Source organism: Delphinus delphis, chromosome 1 (genome assembly GCF_949987515.2).
Source record: "Delphinus delphis chromosome 1, mDelDel1.2, whole genome shotgun sequence".
Classification (NCBI taxonomy): domain Eukaryota; kingdom Metazoa; phylum Chordata; class Mammalia; order Artiodactyla; family Delphinidae; genus Delphinus; species Delphinus delphis.
Window position 1 is genome coordinate 35,643,696 of NC_082683.1, and position 15,168 is coordinate 35,658,863.

At 56.8% G+C, this 15,168-nt stretch overlaps 2 protein-coding genes across 6 annotated transcripts in view; both read left to right on the forward strand.

Moving 5' to 3' along the window:
• The window catches only part of ST3GAL3 (ST3 beta-galactoside alpha-2,3-sialyltransferase 3), a 241,706-nt gene extending 237,010 nt beyond the window's left edge, over window positions 1-4,696 (forward strand). For all 5 annotated transcript variants that reach the window (XM_060021063.1, XM_060021089.1, XM_060021080.1 and 2 more), the window contains one exon: window positions 3,651-4,696. In XM_060021063.1, coding sequence (XP_059877046.1) covers window positions 3,651-3,740 — 90 coding nt within the window. In that variant the 3' untranslated portion in view covers window positions 3,741-4,696. The remainder of the gene's footprint in view (window positions 1-3,650) is intronic.
• Window positions 4,697-9,612: 4,916 nt separating this feature from the next.
• Window positions 9,613-10,650, forward strand: ARTN (artemin). Its single transcript, XM_060031249.1, has 3 exons — window positions 9,613-9,672; window positions 9,921-10,110; window positions 10,184-10,650. The coding sequence occupies exons 1-3, from the start codon at window positions 9,613-9,615 to the stop codon at window positions 10,648-10,650; spliced, it is 717 nt and encodes a 238-aa protein (XP_059887232.1).
• Window positions 10,651-15,168: the final 4,518 nt, after the last annotated feature.

Consider the following 15,168-nt stretch of genomic DNA (forward strand, 5'->3'; position numbering starts at 1 on the left):
GCTTCATCCCCTGCCAGCACCCACTGCAAACTGCTCTCACTGCTTTTACCTGCCCCCTGGCTTCTGTTTACTCCTATGTTTGGTCTCTTGCATTTTCCTTTTATATATACTGTATGTAAAAGTTTTAGGCAGGAGGTGAGAGGCCGCAGACGTAGGCAGTAGCCGGATCACGAAGGGCTTTCTCTGCCACGGTAAGGAGCGTGGACGTTGCTCTGAAGGCAGGAGGGAGCTATGGACCAGTTTTAGGCTGTAGATTAGCATGCAGTCGGGTCAGTGTGGCTGCAGCGTGACCTAGAGGGTTCCAGGCAAGAACAGAAACCAGTTGGGACACTGTCTCAGCAGTCTAGGCAAGAGATGAAGGATCCTGCACTGGAACTGTTCAGTGCTGATGGGAAGACAGAGGTAAGAAACGGTTAGGATTTTCAATCAGCAAGGCCTGGAGGTGGCCTCCATGCAGGAATGAGGTGGAAGGACACCACCTTCCCTGAGGTGCCCTAGTGGAGGCTGTTCCCTTTCTGCCACCTGCCACATCTCAGTTGTCAGGCCATTGCCCCCGCCCCCCTTCCTCATCCTGTAGAACCATCTGGCTCTGAGGCTCACGGCATCTGCTGCACCACCTCCACGAGGAGTGCTGAGTGCTGGCGATGAAATCAAATGGCCTGGGTTCAGAGCCTGGCTCTGTACCTTCCTTTCCTTATCAATACAAGGGGTAATGTTAGGCCTGGGAAAGAGTCGCTGTGATGACGTATAGAAGAGGCCTGGCCATGATACGCGCCCATACGTGTTAGCCACTGCTATTAATATTAATTTTTTCACCCCTACTTACTCTTGTTACCTCTCAGCACCCTAGGGAAGTCACTGAAATGCTGTTGCTTGGATGTAGGGTCCCTGTTGTCACATCAGGGTGTCTTCAGAAGGCAAGTGAACCATTCTGTGCCCTGGCCCCACCGTTGCTTCACCTCCACCTGACTGATCAGTCCATTCTCCAGGCCCAGTGACAGCCTGGGGATGTGAAGACAGTGGGGCGAGGACTGAATGCCGGCGGGCTATGTGAGGGGTGTCAGAGGCGTTCATAAAGGAGGAGAGGACTTCCCTGGCGGTCCAGTGGTTAAGACTCCACACTTCCAATGAAGGGGGCGCTGGTTTGATCCCTGGTCGGGGAACTAAGATCCCACATGCTGCGCAGCACACCCAAAAAATTAAAACAAAACAAAAAACATAAAGGAGGAGAGAGAGTAGAGAAGGGTTAGAAGTCGCAGGGTTGGGGAATTCTCTGGCAGTCCAGCGGTTAGGACTCTGTGCTTTCACTGCTGACTAATATCCTGTAAGCTGTGCGGCGTGGCCAAAAAAAAAAAGAAGATGCAGGGTCGTGGAGACCAAAGGAGGGAGTGCCTACAGTGTCCAGCACTGCAAGGAAGTCCCGGGAGATGTGTGCTGAGAAGTGGCCGTCAGATGTACCAGCCCCGAGGGACTGGGCAGGAGCCAGAGAGTGAAGTGGGCTCACACGAGAGTCTGCCATGGGAGGGAAATCTGGGCTGGAAATGAGGATCTGGGGGTCGTGAGCACAGCTGCTTGTTCAGATCCAGGGGAGGCACGGATGAGGTTTCCCAGGGAGATGACAGAGGAGGACGTGCGATGGTCAGGGCAGAACCCTGGGGGCACAGAGATAAAGATGGGAAAAGAGCTGTGAGAAGGAAGCCTCCTCTGCGAGCGTGGTCTCTGCATCCAGAGTCAGGGGTCCTGGTGAGGCTCCCAGAATCCTGCCGCAGCCCGGGGACAATGCAGGCGGCGTAGCGAGGAGAGCACTGTAGGCTCCTGCGCTGTGTGCGCCGGGGAGAGATTGGGAAAAGAGCGCCAGAGAGGCGGTGTTGCCTGGTCCAAGAGAGAGATGCGTCCAGGCAGACTTTTTTGTTTACTCTGTTATTACGAACTTTGTCAAACACCTTCAAAGTATAGAGAGTAAAATACTGCACTCCCACGTACCGTCACTCCTTCCCCCAGGTATCAGCATGCGGCCAGTGTTGCTCAATCTGCTCTTCCTCCCATGCCTCCCCTCCCCGCTGGTTATTGGGAAAGAAGTCTCAGACATCGTATCATTCCAGTCATAAACATTTCAGTAAATTTCTCTAAAAGATAAGGACGATTTTTTTCAATATTATACCATTATCGCACCTGGAAATTTAACAGTAATTCCTTGATATCATCAGATATCCAGTCCTCTGCTGACCTTTCAACCCTCAGGGACTCCCAGTGGGTGTTCTTGAAACTGACCCATCAGATTGGTTACTTCTTCCTGGGGAGTGATGCAGGCATGGGTTAAGTAAAGAGCTGTATGAGTTTCTGTGCTCTTTTGGATCCTGGCCCCGCCATTCTTCCATGCCTGCATTTTCTTACCTGGAAAATCTAATTTCATTCAGCACATATGTCCTGAGCACCTACTCTGTGCCAATCAGTCCCTGCCTTCAAAGACAGACAGTGAGCCAGATGTCTGAATCTTCAAGGAATGAGGGTGAGTCACCCGGTGGTCTGAGACACGGACGGGCAGTTTGCAGACGGCTGAGGAGAATGCCAGGAGTCAAAGAGGTTCAAGGGAGTACACAGGGACAGTTGTGTAGATGCAGCAGCGAAGAGTGAGGAAGAGCCTGCCCCTCCAGGCACCATGAGTGTGGGTGTGCGGGAAGAAAGAGCATGTCTGGGGGATGCTGTCCTTGGGGGCAGCCAGGTTTGTGGTTAGCACAGGAAGTTGAAGGGGGTGTTCAAAGGAGACGAATATAGGAGATTTTGCCCAAGTTTCAGACTGAAAAGATTTGGAAGGTTGGAGGAGGTTGACTGGGTCAGATAAGGACCAGATAAGAGCTGTTAAGTTCTCCACACCGGTGTATAGTGGCTGTGAACATCGTAGGGTGAGCCTCAGTGCTGACGGATGCAACAGAGCGGTCAGCTGTGTCCAAACTGTGACAAGGCCATTGGCTTTCGTCGTTCCTCTATTCATTCAATCCTGTTTCATTCTTTGAGAGACTCAGTCATCACAGCTTCCTGGTGAGAGCACTGGGGAAAGGAGAGAACCTGAGCCTGGGTGCAGTCTTCTGCAGGAAAGCCCTGGAAGGCAGCGTCTTCCCTGCAATTTTCATATTAACCGTAAGATGAGCCTCTGGCCCCCTGGCTCCTCTGGTCTGAGAGGCAGGATTTCATTAGCTGCCCCCAGGCCTGGAGAGTGGATTGCAGCAGGCCAGAGAATGACTAAGCCGCCCCACACGGTTCCCTTTCCAGCAGGGCCCAAGCCCAGGCCTGGGCCGGACCTAAGTGACTCACATTGCCTGACCTCAGGGTGCCTAGGACCTAGGAGCCTGGAGAAGCCGCCAGGCAAGGACAGGTGGAAGGAGTGAGAACAAGGTTGGAAAGCCTACATGTCTAAGACTTGGAAGAAGTTAAGAGGCCGGGGAAAGGGGTTAGAAGGTTATTTCCTCCAGGTCCTGGGAAGGGAGGAGGGTGAGCTGTGGCACCTCTAGGGCAGACCTCCCACAGTCAGAGCATCGGAGGGCGGTGGTCGGAAGAGGGCGTGGAGCCCTGGGAACCTGCGTTCTAGCAGGGCCCCATCCCAGCAGCCACCTGGGCTGCCCAGCTGACCACTGCTCCATCTTCCCTTTCAGTCCTGGACGCACAACATTCAGCGAGAGAAAGAGTTTCTGCGGAAGCTGGTGAAAGCGCATGTCATAACTGACCTAACCAGTGGCATCTGAGGTGGACCCAGCACGCGGCCACAGAAGTCCAGCCACCGCCACCTGCCACTTCATTGGCCTCGGTCTGGCTCTGCCTGAGAGGTGTGGGAGCCTTCAGACCCAGAGAAAGACAGTGCCAAGTGGCCCCAGGGGTGGTGAGGCCTTGGTGGGGCAGCCAGAGTTGTGTCTGCTCAGAGCCCAGCCTCAGAGACCAGCACTAGGCCTCACTCTCAGCCTGGGTCCTTGAAGCCAGAGGGCCAGGAGGCCACTGGCCATGCCCAGCGGGCCCAGCATGCAGGAGGCGGACATTAGGCAGCAAGGCTGCTGCCAGAATCATTTCTCCAATCAGTGTTCAGTGTATTATCATTTTGTGAAGTTGGGGTGGGGGGAGGGTAGGGATAATTTATTTTTCAATAAGGTTGGAGATGTCAAGTTTGGTCTACTGACCGTGCAGAAGACCCACTAAAGGGCCCCTCAGGCAGTGGTACCAATGGGCTCCCTGTAGAGTGGGAGTGCCAGGACTAGCCTGTGCCCTGCTCTGGGGCTACAGGGAGATGGGCAGGATCTCAGGCCAGCCCCTTCTGGCTCATGACACTGTTTGGCCTTTCTTGGGGAGCAGATGAGATAGTCCCACTCAGTAGCCCCCAGCTGTCCCACAGAGAAACGCTGGAGCCATCCTTTAAGCCAACAAGACGCCCCTGGGCTTGAGTGGAGAGAACTTCAGAGCTCGGGCGGTGAGGCCTGGCCCAACCTGATGGGCATGCCCCTCCCCCCCCAGCTGCAGCCGACCCAGAGGACAGCGCCCCAGGCCTGGGGTGACAACGTGGCAGCTGTTCTGGGTTTCAGCAGTGAGACTGCCAGGTCCTTGGGTTCTGCCTTTAGCCTGGACCAGAGGGAAGCGAGGCTCAAGGACCTCACCCAGGCTGTGGCAGGCATCCTGAGCAGCCATCATGGAAGCAATAAAGCTCTGCCCTGAACCTGGCCTCCTCTTGCTTCCTCTGACTTTCCTGGAAGAAACGGGAACCTGGGGCCTCAGCAAGTATGCTAAACCCAAGGGCCATCTCTCCAGCCCTCCTGGGTCCCTTTCACTTCTCATGTTAGCTACAGGACCTGGGTAGCCACCTAGGGGCCTTCTGGAGCCTCTCCTGTCCTATAGCCGTCCTGCACCCTCTTTGCCTTAAGAGAGGCAGTCTAGGGGCATCAGGACATGCCCCAGAATCTACCCTGCTGCCTCCTACAGGAGCCAGAGTTCAGGGGATTGAAGCACCACCCCGTGCACAGTGCCACTGGGTCACCACAGCCCCAGCACTACAGGGACAGAGGTTCCTGCAAGCACAGGAAAGTTGCACGGCCGGGCCCCCAGCACACAGACCTAAACCACTCCTGGCAGCTCCACTGAGCCCTGGAAAGACACGCCCTCCCCCTTAGCACACAGGCACCCGGTCTCCCCTCAGGACCCCTCTTTCTGCACAGAACAGGAAGGCACAGCCCATCTCTAGGCCCCCTCTGGCAAACATTATTTTATTATTTTTTAAAAAATTTATTTTATTATTATTATTTTTTAAAATTTTATTTATTTATTTTTGCGGTACGCGGGCCTCTCACTGTTGTGGCCTCTCCCGTTGCGGAGCACAGGCTCCGATGCGCAGGCTCAGCGGCCATGGCTCATGGGCCCAGCCGCTCCGCGGCATGTGGGATCCTCCCGGACCAGGCCACGAACCCGTGTCCCCTGCATCAGCAGGCGGACTCTCAACCACTGCGCCACCAGGGACGCCCTATTTTATTATTATTATTTTATTTTTATTTATTTTTGTCTGAGTTGGGTCTTTGTTGCTGCGTGTGGGCTTTTCTCTAGTTGCGGCGAATGGGGCTACTCTTCGTTGCGGTGTGCGGGCTTCTCACTGTGGTGGCTTCTCTTGTTGCAGAGCACGGGCTCTAGGCGTGTGGGCTCAGTAGTTGTGGCTCGCGGGCTTAGCTGCTCCGCTGCATGTGGGATCTTCCCGGACCAGGGCTCGAACCCATGTCCCCTGCATTGGTCTTAACCACTGCGCCACCAGGGAAGCCCCTCTGGCAAACATTAGAAAGGACATCCCAACCTTACCCCCTAGAGCCCTGGAATCTGCTCTGTCCCTTCCCCAGCATTCCCAGGCAGGCCTGAGAAAGGCCAACGCACTCCTGCCCCGGAGGCCATAGGCCTGGGAGTGAGCTTCCTGCCAGAGCTGCCATGTGGCAACAGGTGGGGCTGCCTGGCCCCGTCACCTCTTACCTGACATCCCAATCCAAGTGCCATTCCCTCTGACTTCCCACGTGCCCCTTTACTGCTGCGCTTTGTGCTCAGACAGAAGCCTCCTCAGCCGAGGGGAAAGTGCGGCTCTGATGGAGGGACAGGGAGACCCAGAAACTCCCTTCGATTCTGCTGTAAACAAGGCCACTGTGATGCAAACTCCAGTGCTTCCTGTGTCCTACGTGAATGGCGCCCCCTGGAGTTGTGCAGGGCATAGGCTGCATGCCAGCAAGCAGCAGCCCTGGCTGATAAAGCCCTGGGGCAGAACCCACCCCCCGGGGCAGCCAGCTTGGGGAGGCAGCAGAACACAGAGCTGCTCACCGCCTGGCCTCCTGTCCCACAGGGGTCCTGCCGAGCCTGGGAAAGTCTGGCTTCTAGTCCCCACGACTGCACATTAACTGCCCTCCCAAAAGCTGCGGTTCTCCACCCGGCCATACACCAGAGTCACCTGTGCAGATGTGGAAAACTGCACATGCCCATTCTGATTCAGGTCTGGGGTGAGGCCCAGACTCAGGTAGTTTTAAAAGGCCCACAGGTGGTTCAGACGCACAGCCAGGGTGCAGCTGGCCCACACATGTTCCCTGAGCACTGTCAGCTTCACCCACGGCTTCCAGATGTCAGTTGGTCAACGATTCCCAAATTACCATCTCCAGCCCAGTTCTCTTCGCTTTGCTCCAGGCTACGAACTCAGTCACTTCCTGAACATCTCCACTGGGATAATCCTCAGGGCCCTCCAGCCCGGCACGTCCAACACTGAACTGATGAGCTCCTGCCCCCAACCTACCCCTCCTTCAGGAGCCCCAGCTGCCAGAATGCAGCCCCTCCTCCCGGTCACCCAGGCCAAAGGCATGCCATCCTACTTCCTCACCCCATCCAATCAGGCACCAACTGAGTTTTCAAAAAGATGTGTTCCTGAAAGAGCGCACAAGGCCCCGCACTCTCCCCACAACTCAGCTTCAGAATCCTCTCTCCCCCAGCAGCCTCCTGACTACCTCCAAACCACCCTCCCCACCACAGCCAGAGCCAGCCGCTGACATGCACGTTGGATCACACCATTCTCCTGCCTGAAACCCTTCAGTGGTCCCCAGTACCACTGGGATGAAGTCCAGACTCCCTGTTAGGACACACAGGATCTGGCCTTTCCTTACCTCTATCCATGTTACCCATCCAACCTCCATCCCACCCACCAGCCGAACTGCCATAATTAGGCATCTGAAATACCAGCCTCCAGCTCCCACCTCAAGCCTCAGTGCAAAAGTTCCTCCGCCGGGACCCTCCCCTTCTTCAGCCCCTGGCACCCACTCCTACCAGCACCGCTGTGCCAGGCTGAGCAGCGGTGTTTGCAGGTGTGTCTGTACTCCAAGCCCCAGGCGGCAGCGGAGAGAAGCGGCAGCGGAGGGGAGCGGCGGCGCCGCAGGAGCCGGGTCAGACCGTGAAAGCCCCAGCGCAGTCAGTGCCTCTCGGACTCAAAGAATGCAGTGGGTCTGTTGGGAGACGAAACTAGCGGTGGATCAGAGAGAGCATCTAGTGCAGAGCGGCCAGCCAGGACGGCGGGAACCCGAAGGCCGGTGGGCCAAGGCAGGGACCGGCCTGTCCCCTCCCTCTCCCGCCCTCTGCCCGGCCTCCCAACTCCCTACTCCCAGTGTCTACAAACTTCGAACACTCAGTGTCCATGCCGCTGCGCCGCCTGGGTTCTCCACTCTGTCCTGGGTGGCCCTTCCCAGCCTCTCCACCCCACCCCACCTCGGGGGACCTAGTGGAGCCAGGGGGACCAGATTCCAGAGGGTGGAATGGCCAGGTGAGCCCTGAAAGGTGGGGCGGGGCGGGGGGTGCTCGGGCCCCACCCCAGGATCCGGTGACGCCGGGGCTGGAATTTGACACCGGACAGCGGCGGGCATGAGGCTGCTGAGGGATGGAGTTGGGCCCAGCCCCCAGACACGGTCCACGGGCTCCACCAGCAGCAGGTCCCTGGGGTCCCAGCCCTCGCTGTGTCCCAGACCCAGAGCCCTGCACTTGCGGTAAGCCGACCTGTTTGCCCACCTCTCGTCCCAGCCCAGGGGCTAGAGGGAGCGGCCAGGGTCGTCCCCCTCCACTCCTTTCTTACATCCTCCCTCTCCTGGGCCTGCTGCGCAGCTCTCCGCCCCTCCCAGCCCCCCGCAGTCCCTCTTGTCGCTTGTTGGACTGTGCTAGCCCTGCTGGCCCGCTGTAACGTGAGGCTTCCGCTGCTGCTACAGGGCTCAGACCAGCTGCCAAGCTTTTGGCTAAAAGGGGCACTGCCAGGTGCACAGCCCTGGGCATGAGCCTTTCGAGCTGCAGGGGAAAGCCCAGCACTGGTCCCAGGAAAGGTGCCTAGGAGAACACAACACAGAACCCCCGTGGTGAGTATCGGGGGGCTGGTAGATGGGGAGGAAAGGCAAGGGCTGGAGGACCAAGTGGCCCCAGATTGCCGGGAGGGATACGTAGGGCCTGAGCTGCCTATGTCCCAAGAGACCTGCTCCTGGGCTCCCCCTAGTGCAGGGGGCCTTAACCCTGCCTTGCCGGGCTTTCCCTCCATCAGTGAGAACAGTCACTAGCCTGGCTCCTCAGGCCCGTATTCCGTTAGCCGAGCACACCTGGCCCTGGAGGACCTCACCAGGGAGGACTGGCCCACAGGTATGCAGACATTCTGTGTGCTCGGGGGTCGGGGTGGAGGTGACTGCTGGGACCAAAGAGCAGGCCAGCTAGTGAGGGCTCATGAGGCTCCAGAGAGGTGTTTGGGAGTGCCAGGCAATGTGGGTTCACAAAACCTGGTGGGACTCCGAAAGCCCAGCTGGGCTCAGGAAGGATGGTTCGTGGGGGAAACTTCTAGGAGCAGGGCCAGGCTGCCAGATCCAGGGGAAACTGGAAGGGGTACAGACCTGGACCAGCTCTCAGGGTGGCTAAGCTCTCAGAGGCCAGTCTCGTGTAGAAGCAACTCCAGGGAGTTGCTGGGGCCTGAGTCTAGCTGAAGGTAGGGGAAAAGCCCACCCCCCGTTTGAGTCCACAGGCTTGGCAAATGCTACCCCCTGGTGGCCATAGGGAGCCATGGCCCAGGCCTCATGTTCCTAGAGGGCTCATCACCCTCCACCATCTGCTGGGTGGGCAGCACAGGCTGAAGCCTGGGCCTCACTATCATCAGATAACTCAGGTCAACCAGCAAGCACCCTAATTTTCCCCCAGGCCACAACTTCCTCCTCTGTGGCATGGAGAGAGGGCTCTCTGTGAGATCAAGGAAGGTCCCCTTCCCCGCACGGCTGCGTGGGTCTACCCTCGTGACCTTAGATAATTGCTGAGCTTCTCCGAGCCTTGTTTGCTCATCTGGAGAATGGGGATAACACCATTTACCTCATGGAGTTGTGAGGTCTGAAAGAGGGAACAGGTGCAAAGCACCACGAAATAGGTTCTCCATGCAGCCACTTCTGCTGGGTTGAGCCCAGCTGCCCAAGCCCCTTGTCCCTCATCTGGAGAAGCTGAAGTGGAGAGATGACCTGCTCAAAGGATAGCTCATCTCTCAATGTTCCAAGCTGCCTCAAGAGGAGGGTGGGGGAACAGGTCAACTACGGCTGATGGGAGTTCCTGGTGTTGACAGAGATGGAGCCTGGACGTGGAAGCCCTTCTGTGCTGCCCCTCTGGCCCCGGCCTAGGCGGCAGGTAAGTGGTTCTCCCAGTAACTCCCACCTGGTATCGAAGAAGGGTGGCTTGACTAGGGAGGGAGAGCAGGGCTCCCTGGGTAGGCGTCAGAAGTAGGTGGGGGAATGGTCAGGGAGGGGCCAGGAGGAAGGAGGAAGGTCAATGCCCTCCGGTGGTGATTCCTTACCCGGGCTCCCCGGGACAGCTGATCCATTATCCTCCAACCCGAGCCCTTCCATCCGGCCCCAGCCCCTCCCTGCGCCCACCAGGGTTTCCTCCTACCCCCTGAGGCTCCACCTCGTCTCTCCGAGCAGCCTGCCCTGTGGCCTACCCTGGCCGCTCTGGCCCTGCTGAGCAGCATCGCCGAGGGCGAGGCCTCCCTGGGCCCCGCGCCCAGCAGCCCGGTCCCCCGAGAAGGCCCCGCGCCGGCCCCGGCGCCCCCCGCGGGCCCCCTGCCTGGTAGGTGAGAGGGCGAGGGCGCGGGGCGGGGCGGGCTGGCCGGGGACCCGCGCGTGACTGCGTCTCGTTCCAGGGGGCCGCGCGGCCGGTCTGTGCGGCGGAAGAGCCCGGCGGCTGCCGCCCCCGCCGCCCGCGCCCTCGCCCTCGCCCGCTGCCCCCCGAGGGCCCCGCGCTGCGCGGGCTGGGGGCCAGGGCGGCCGCGGGAGCCGGGGGAGCCGCGCGCGGGCCGCGGGGGCGCGGGGCTGCCGCCTGCGCTCTCAGCTGGTGCCGGTGCGCGCGCTCGGCTTGGGCCACCACTCCGACGAGCTGGTGCGTTTCCGCTTCTGCAGCGGCTCCTGCCGCCGCGCGCGCTCCCCGCATGACCTCAGTCTGGCCAGCCTGCTGGGCGCCGGGGCCCTGCGGCCGCCCCCCGGCCCGCGGCCCGTCAGCCAGCCCTGCTGCCGACCCACGCGCTACGAGGCCGTCTCCTTCATGGACGTCAACAGCACCTGGAGGACCGTGGACCGCCTCTCGGCCACTGCCTGCGGCTGTCTGGGCTGAGGGCTCACTCCGAGGGTGTGCAGACGCACCCTTACCTGTGGGTCTAACTGCCTGGGACCGGCCAGGGGCCTTGGCCGGAGACGGAGGCTTCAGCCGGGTGAGTGACGGACATCAGCCCTGCGGAGATAGAGGCACGACTGACCAGCGGCCCCAGGGCTCTCACCCTGCCGGCCTCAGCCCCGCAGACCCCAGAAACCTCAGCTGTGGAGACCTGAGGACCCACTGCGCACAGACGCTGGCAGTGACCAGGCCATGGACCCAGGACTCCTCCTCTGGAGAACCCAGATGTGTCAGGTCGCAGCCTCAGCCGAGGCCTGGGGGGACAGATCTGGAGACACGTTGCAGTTGTGTTGCTGAAGTGCCTGTGCTGGAGTGGGCCTTGGACTCACTCGTGGGAGCTGGACCCCTATTTATTACTTCTAAGTTATTTATTTCTGTGGTTTGTCAGATCCTTTGCTGGGCTGTGGGGGCCGGATGGAGGTCACTCCCTGACCATCCCACTCACAGCTTCAGGCGCACTCAGCAGTCATAGGCCTGGCCCGGGACTGCTTGTGCCCACCCAGCAGCTCTGGGAAACGAGGGGCATGGAACACAGGCAGAGTGAGTGACAAAGGTGTGTTCACCAGTCCCAACAGGCCAGCCAACTCACAACCCGTGCACAGTCCCCAGCGGTTGGAGCCTGGGGTTACTGGTGGAGAAAGCCATACCCTTGAGACCTCTGGCATGCTGCGAGCCTTGTTTCATGGTGAAGATGCAGAAAACCATATACATTGCCCCGCCCCACTGTCACTGATCAGAGTCCAGGCCACCCTGACAGGTGCATATACTGCCTGTGCTTGCAGATGGCCCAGCACGGGGAGCTCACTACCCACATTCCGTGAAACAGCCCAAGTCAAGTGATGAAGAGGCTGAGGGCGGGGAAGAGGGTGCAGTGGGAGGCTGGTCTGGGGGGATGAAGCACAGAGCATCATGGGGATAAGAAAGCAGGAAAAGACTGAGGGTGCCTAGAGAGACCTGCATCTTGGGTAATGAACAAGGATAGTCACTTATTCATTCAACAGATATTTATTATTTTATGTCAGATGCTGGGTAGACAGCAGGGATACAGAAGTGAACCCATGATCTCTGCTCTTAAGCTTAAACCATGAGAGACAGACAATAAATAATTTACATAAATAATATTTAAATTCAGTTTGGCAAACAGTATGAAAAGGACAAGAAGCTAACAGGTACACACTCTCATCTGGAAGGAAGAAGCAGTTAATGCTGACCCTGGCCTTCCACACTGTCCCCAAGTCATAGCTAAGAAGTCAGTGCAATCCCTCTGAGCTTCTGTGTGTGTCCTGTGAAAACTTGTTTCCTGGGCCCAATGAATTTGTCCTACATGATTTTTTCTTTGCAAATAAGATCAGGATATGTGTTTGGACGCATGCTGGGTCTGAGGAACCATGGGACATCCAGAGGGGTTGTCAGGAGGCAATGGGCTGTACTGGTCTGGAGCTGAGGAGGCAGGTCTGGGCTGGAGATTGATTTTGGCAGCTGTGAGGACAGAGGCAGTAGCTGCAGCCAGGGGTGCACGAGGCACCATGAGAGTGAGGCAGTTGAGGCTGGGATCCCTCAGGCATTTGACCGCATTAACCAAAATTCCTTCGAGCTGCCTAAGCGCCTGCCCGCTTTGGCACAGGGGCCCCCTTCTCCCAGGCTACAGTGAGGAGCTGGCACGGGCTCTCTGAGGGCTGTATGCATTCCGGGTCAAGGAGGAGAAACAAGTCTGTGCTTCCATTCTTCTGTGTTCGCTGCCCCAGTTCTAGGTGCCCCCAAAACTTTGGTGCTCTCGTGCTGCCCTCAAACACCCCCTTGGCCCTTCTCTCTGCCTCCAAACTGATTCAGGATCTTCAGTCGCCAACCCCCACCTCGAGCCAAAGAAAATGGCAGCAGTGCCAAACAGTTTGGAGACACCTCATGAAGGCCTGGGCCCTGGTCCTGGCTGGGGGTGAAGGGCGCGTTCTGTCAATTCCAGGGTCATTGCGACCAGGGAGCCCCTGCTGGAAAGACTCGAAAGCCTGGCAGAGTTCTCAGACCCTCCAGGCCGTACCCCTTAGTGGACATCTGTGCTCTCAGAGCCACTTACAGGAGATGGGTTGAAGCCACGTCTGACAAGGCTCAGAGAGAGAGCCAGGTCAGAACTCCAGCCAAAGACGCTAGCTCTCAACACTCCCCAGATTGTCAGTCCTTGGGGAGTAGGGTCCCCCCAACTCAAGGCTGCATTCTGGGGCCCAGAGAGATTGTGCCCGACAGCTTACAAAATTGTGGATGAAACAGCAGCTTCTCCAAAAGGAACACATTCCCGCAAGAACTAGTCTCAATCTGCAGCCCACAATGAACCAAATCCCTCTTAAAAATAAGTGAAGCTGTTTTCCTCAAACAAGTTGCAGAGCTCCTCTTCTCTGCCTACAACTTAGCAGAGGTCGCCAGGCACGTGATCTCACCAGGTAGAGCACTTCTGCTCCTCGGGAGCCACAGGTAGCTCTAGAATCTCCTTTTTCTTTGGCTGCACCACAAGGCTTCCAGGATCTTAGTTCCCCAACCTGGGATAGAACCCATGCCCCCTGCAGAGGAAGTGTGGAGTCCTAACCACCGGCCCGCCAGGGTGTTCCCCAGACTCTCCATTTTGACTGTAGTCTGTTTCATATTTGCAAAATGACATTGCCCACTTGAATGATCTTCCCAGAACTAAGGTATGGTCTCCTCCAAAGGGGTATCAAGTCACCACCTCTTGCAAGACAGAAAACTACAGATGACTTTGAAATTACAGTTTTTCCAGCTTCAGGGGTCACCCAAACATCCCTCTAGATTAGTTTCATCCAGGAATCAAGGTTCGGGGATCCATGCGCTCCTCCTGCCCCAGCCAATGGCGTTCCTCCTCTCTTGTCCAGGGACTGCTGCATTTCCCCCAGCTAGAGAGCCCGGAGAGTTCATGTGGACTGGCTGCCTAACCGAGGCCTCATCTTGAAAAGGAAAGGTAGGGTAGAAAGCTGAGAGATCAGAGAAAAGATCTAAGAGAATTTGTGCCATGTGAGATCACTTTTCTTGTTCACAGGGGTGGTGCCTAACCTGTTGTGGAGTTGTACAGTCCTTACGGAAACTGATGAAAGCCAAGGATCCTCCCCACCTCCCACCTCCCACCTCACTGCTGAAAAAAACACCAATGTGTAAATCTAGTGGACAATTTGAGGGAGCCCACAGACTTTCCGAAGCTCATTCAGAGATTCCGTAGGAGTCCATGGCCCTTGGGCTTTCCTGCCCTGTTCTGGGTACTATTATCAATGTCCTCCTGCAGCTAGATTAGTTCCTCTGTCTGTGCTCAGGTTCCCATATCAGGGCTCTCTGTCTCCATTATGTACAAGCCTCCCTATGCTTCATCCTTTTTCTACTGAATGTCTTCTTTCCCTCTGCATTTAAACTCACTTGAATATATCACAGCATAAAAAAATGACACTGTGATTACAAATATATAAATATCTAATCGACTTCCACCTCTCCTTCACTAAAAGAGCTCTTGCTGCGGTCCCCAGTGGCCTCATCATTACTAAACCCACAGGCCACTTCTCAGCCTTTAGTCCTTTGGACTCTCAGGGGCGCCCAACTTTGTCAGCCCTCTTGGAACACCTGTCTTCTCTTGACTCTCTATTCCATACTCTCCTCGATTTTCTCCTACCCTGCTCATTCTCAAACTCCTTTTGGGTTCCTTTTCCTTTCTCTGCCTCTTAAGTGTTCGTCAGGGCTCTGATACAGACCTTCCTTCCCCATCTTACTTTCCCTGAGCAATGTCACCAACTCCCATGGTTTCAGTTACCGCCTCCAGGCTAATGATGCGCTCACTGTACCTCCAGCTTAACCTTTCTCCTAAGCTCTGTCTGTATTTCCAATACTTCTGTCTGCATAGCCTCAGAAACCTCAAACTGAACTTACCTGCCCTAGATGTCTTCCATTCATTCCTTCAGATGCTCTCTCCACCCTTCTCTACCTGCTCTAAGCCCCACATCGATGAGCTTCCCTGCTCTCCAGCCTCTAAGCCTCCTCCAGGGTTCCCTCCCAAGTGAGAGGCAACCTCCAACCTCCATCCAGGGACACGAGTCAGAAACTTGGACAACAGCCTAGACTCCCTGAGCTTTGTCACTTCCCTTTTCCATTAGTTCTCAGATCCTTAGATCCTGCAAGCCCATCCCACTTTCTCTCTTCCCAATGCTGTTCTGTTGAAGTCTTCCTAATTGGTGGAATGGTTTATTGCTCATCCTCCTAACTGGTCTCTGTCTCCAGCCTCAACTCCCTCCAGTCATTCTCAGCCCTGTGACCTTTTAACATTAATTGAGCACTAACAGTAGTGCCTTGGGCCAGTTATAGGGATTCTGAGGTCAGCTAGAAAAATGTTCTACCATCAAGGAGACCACAGGTGGAGGTGGAGGTGGGGGAAGGGCTGCCCGTTTGGCAAATAAAAACAGGACATCCAGTTAAACT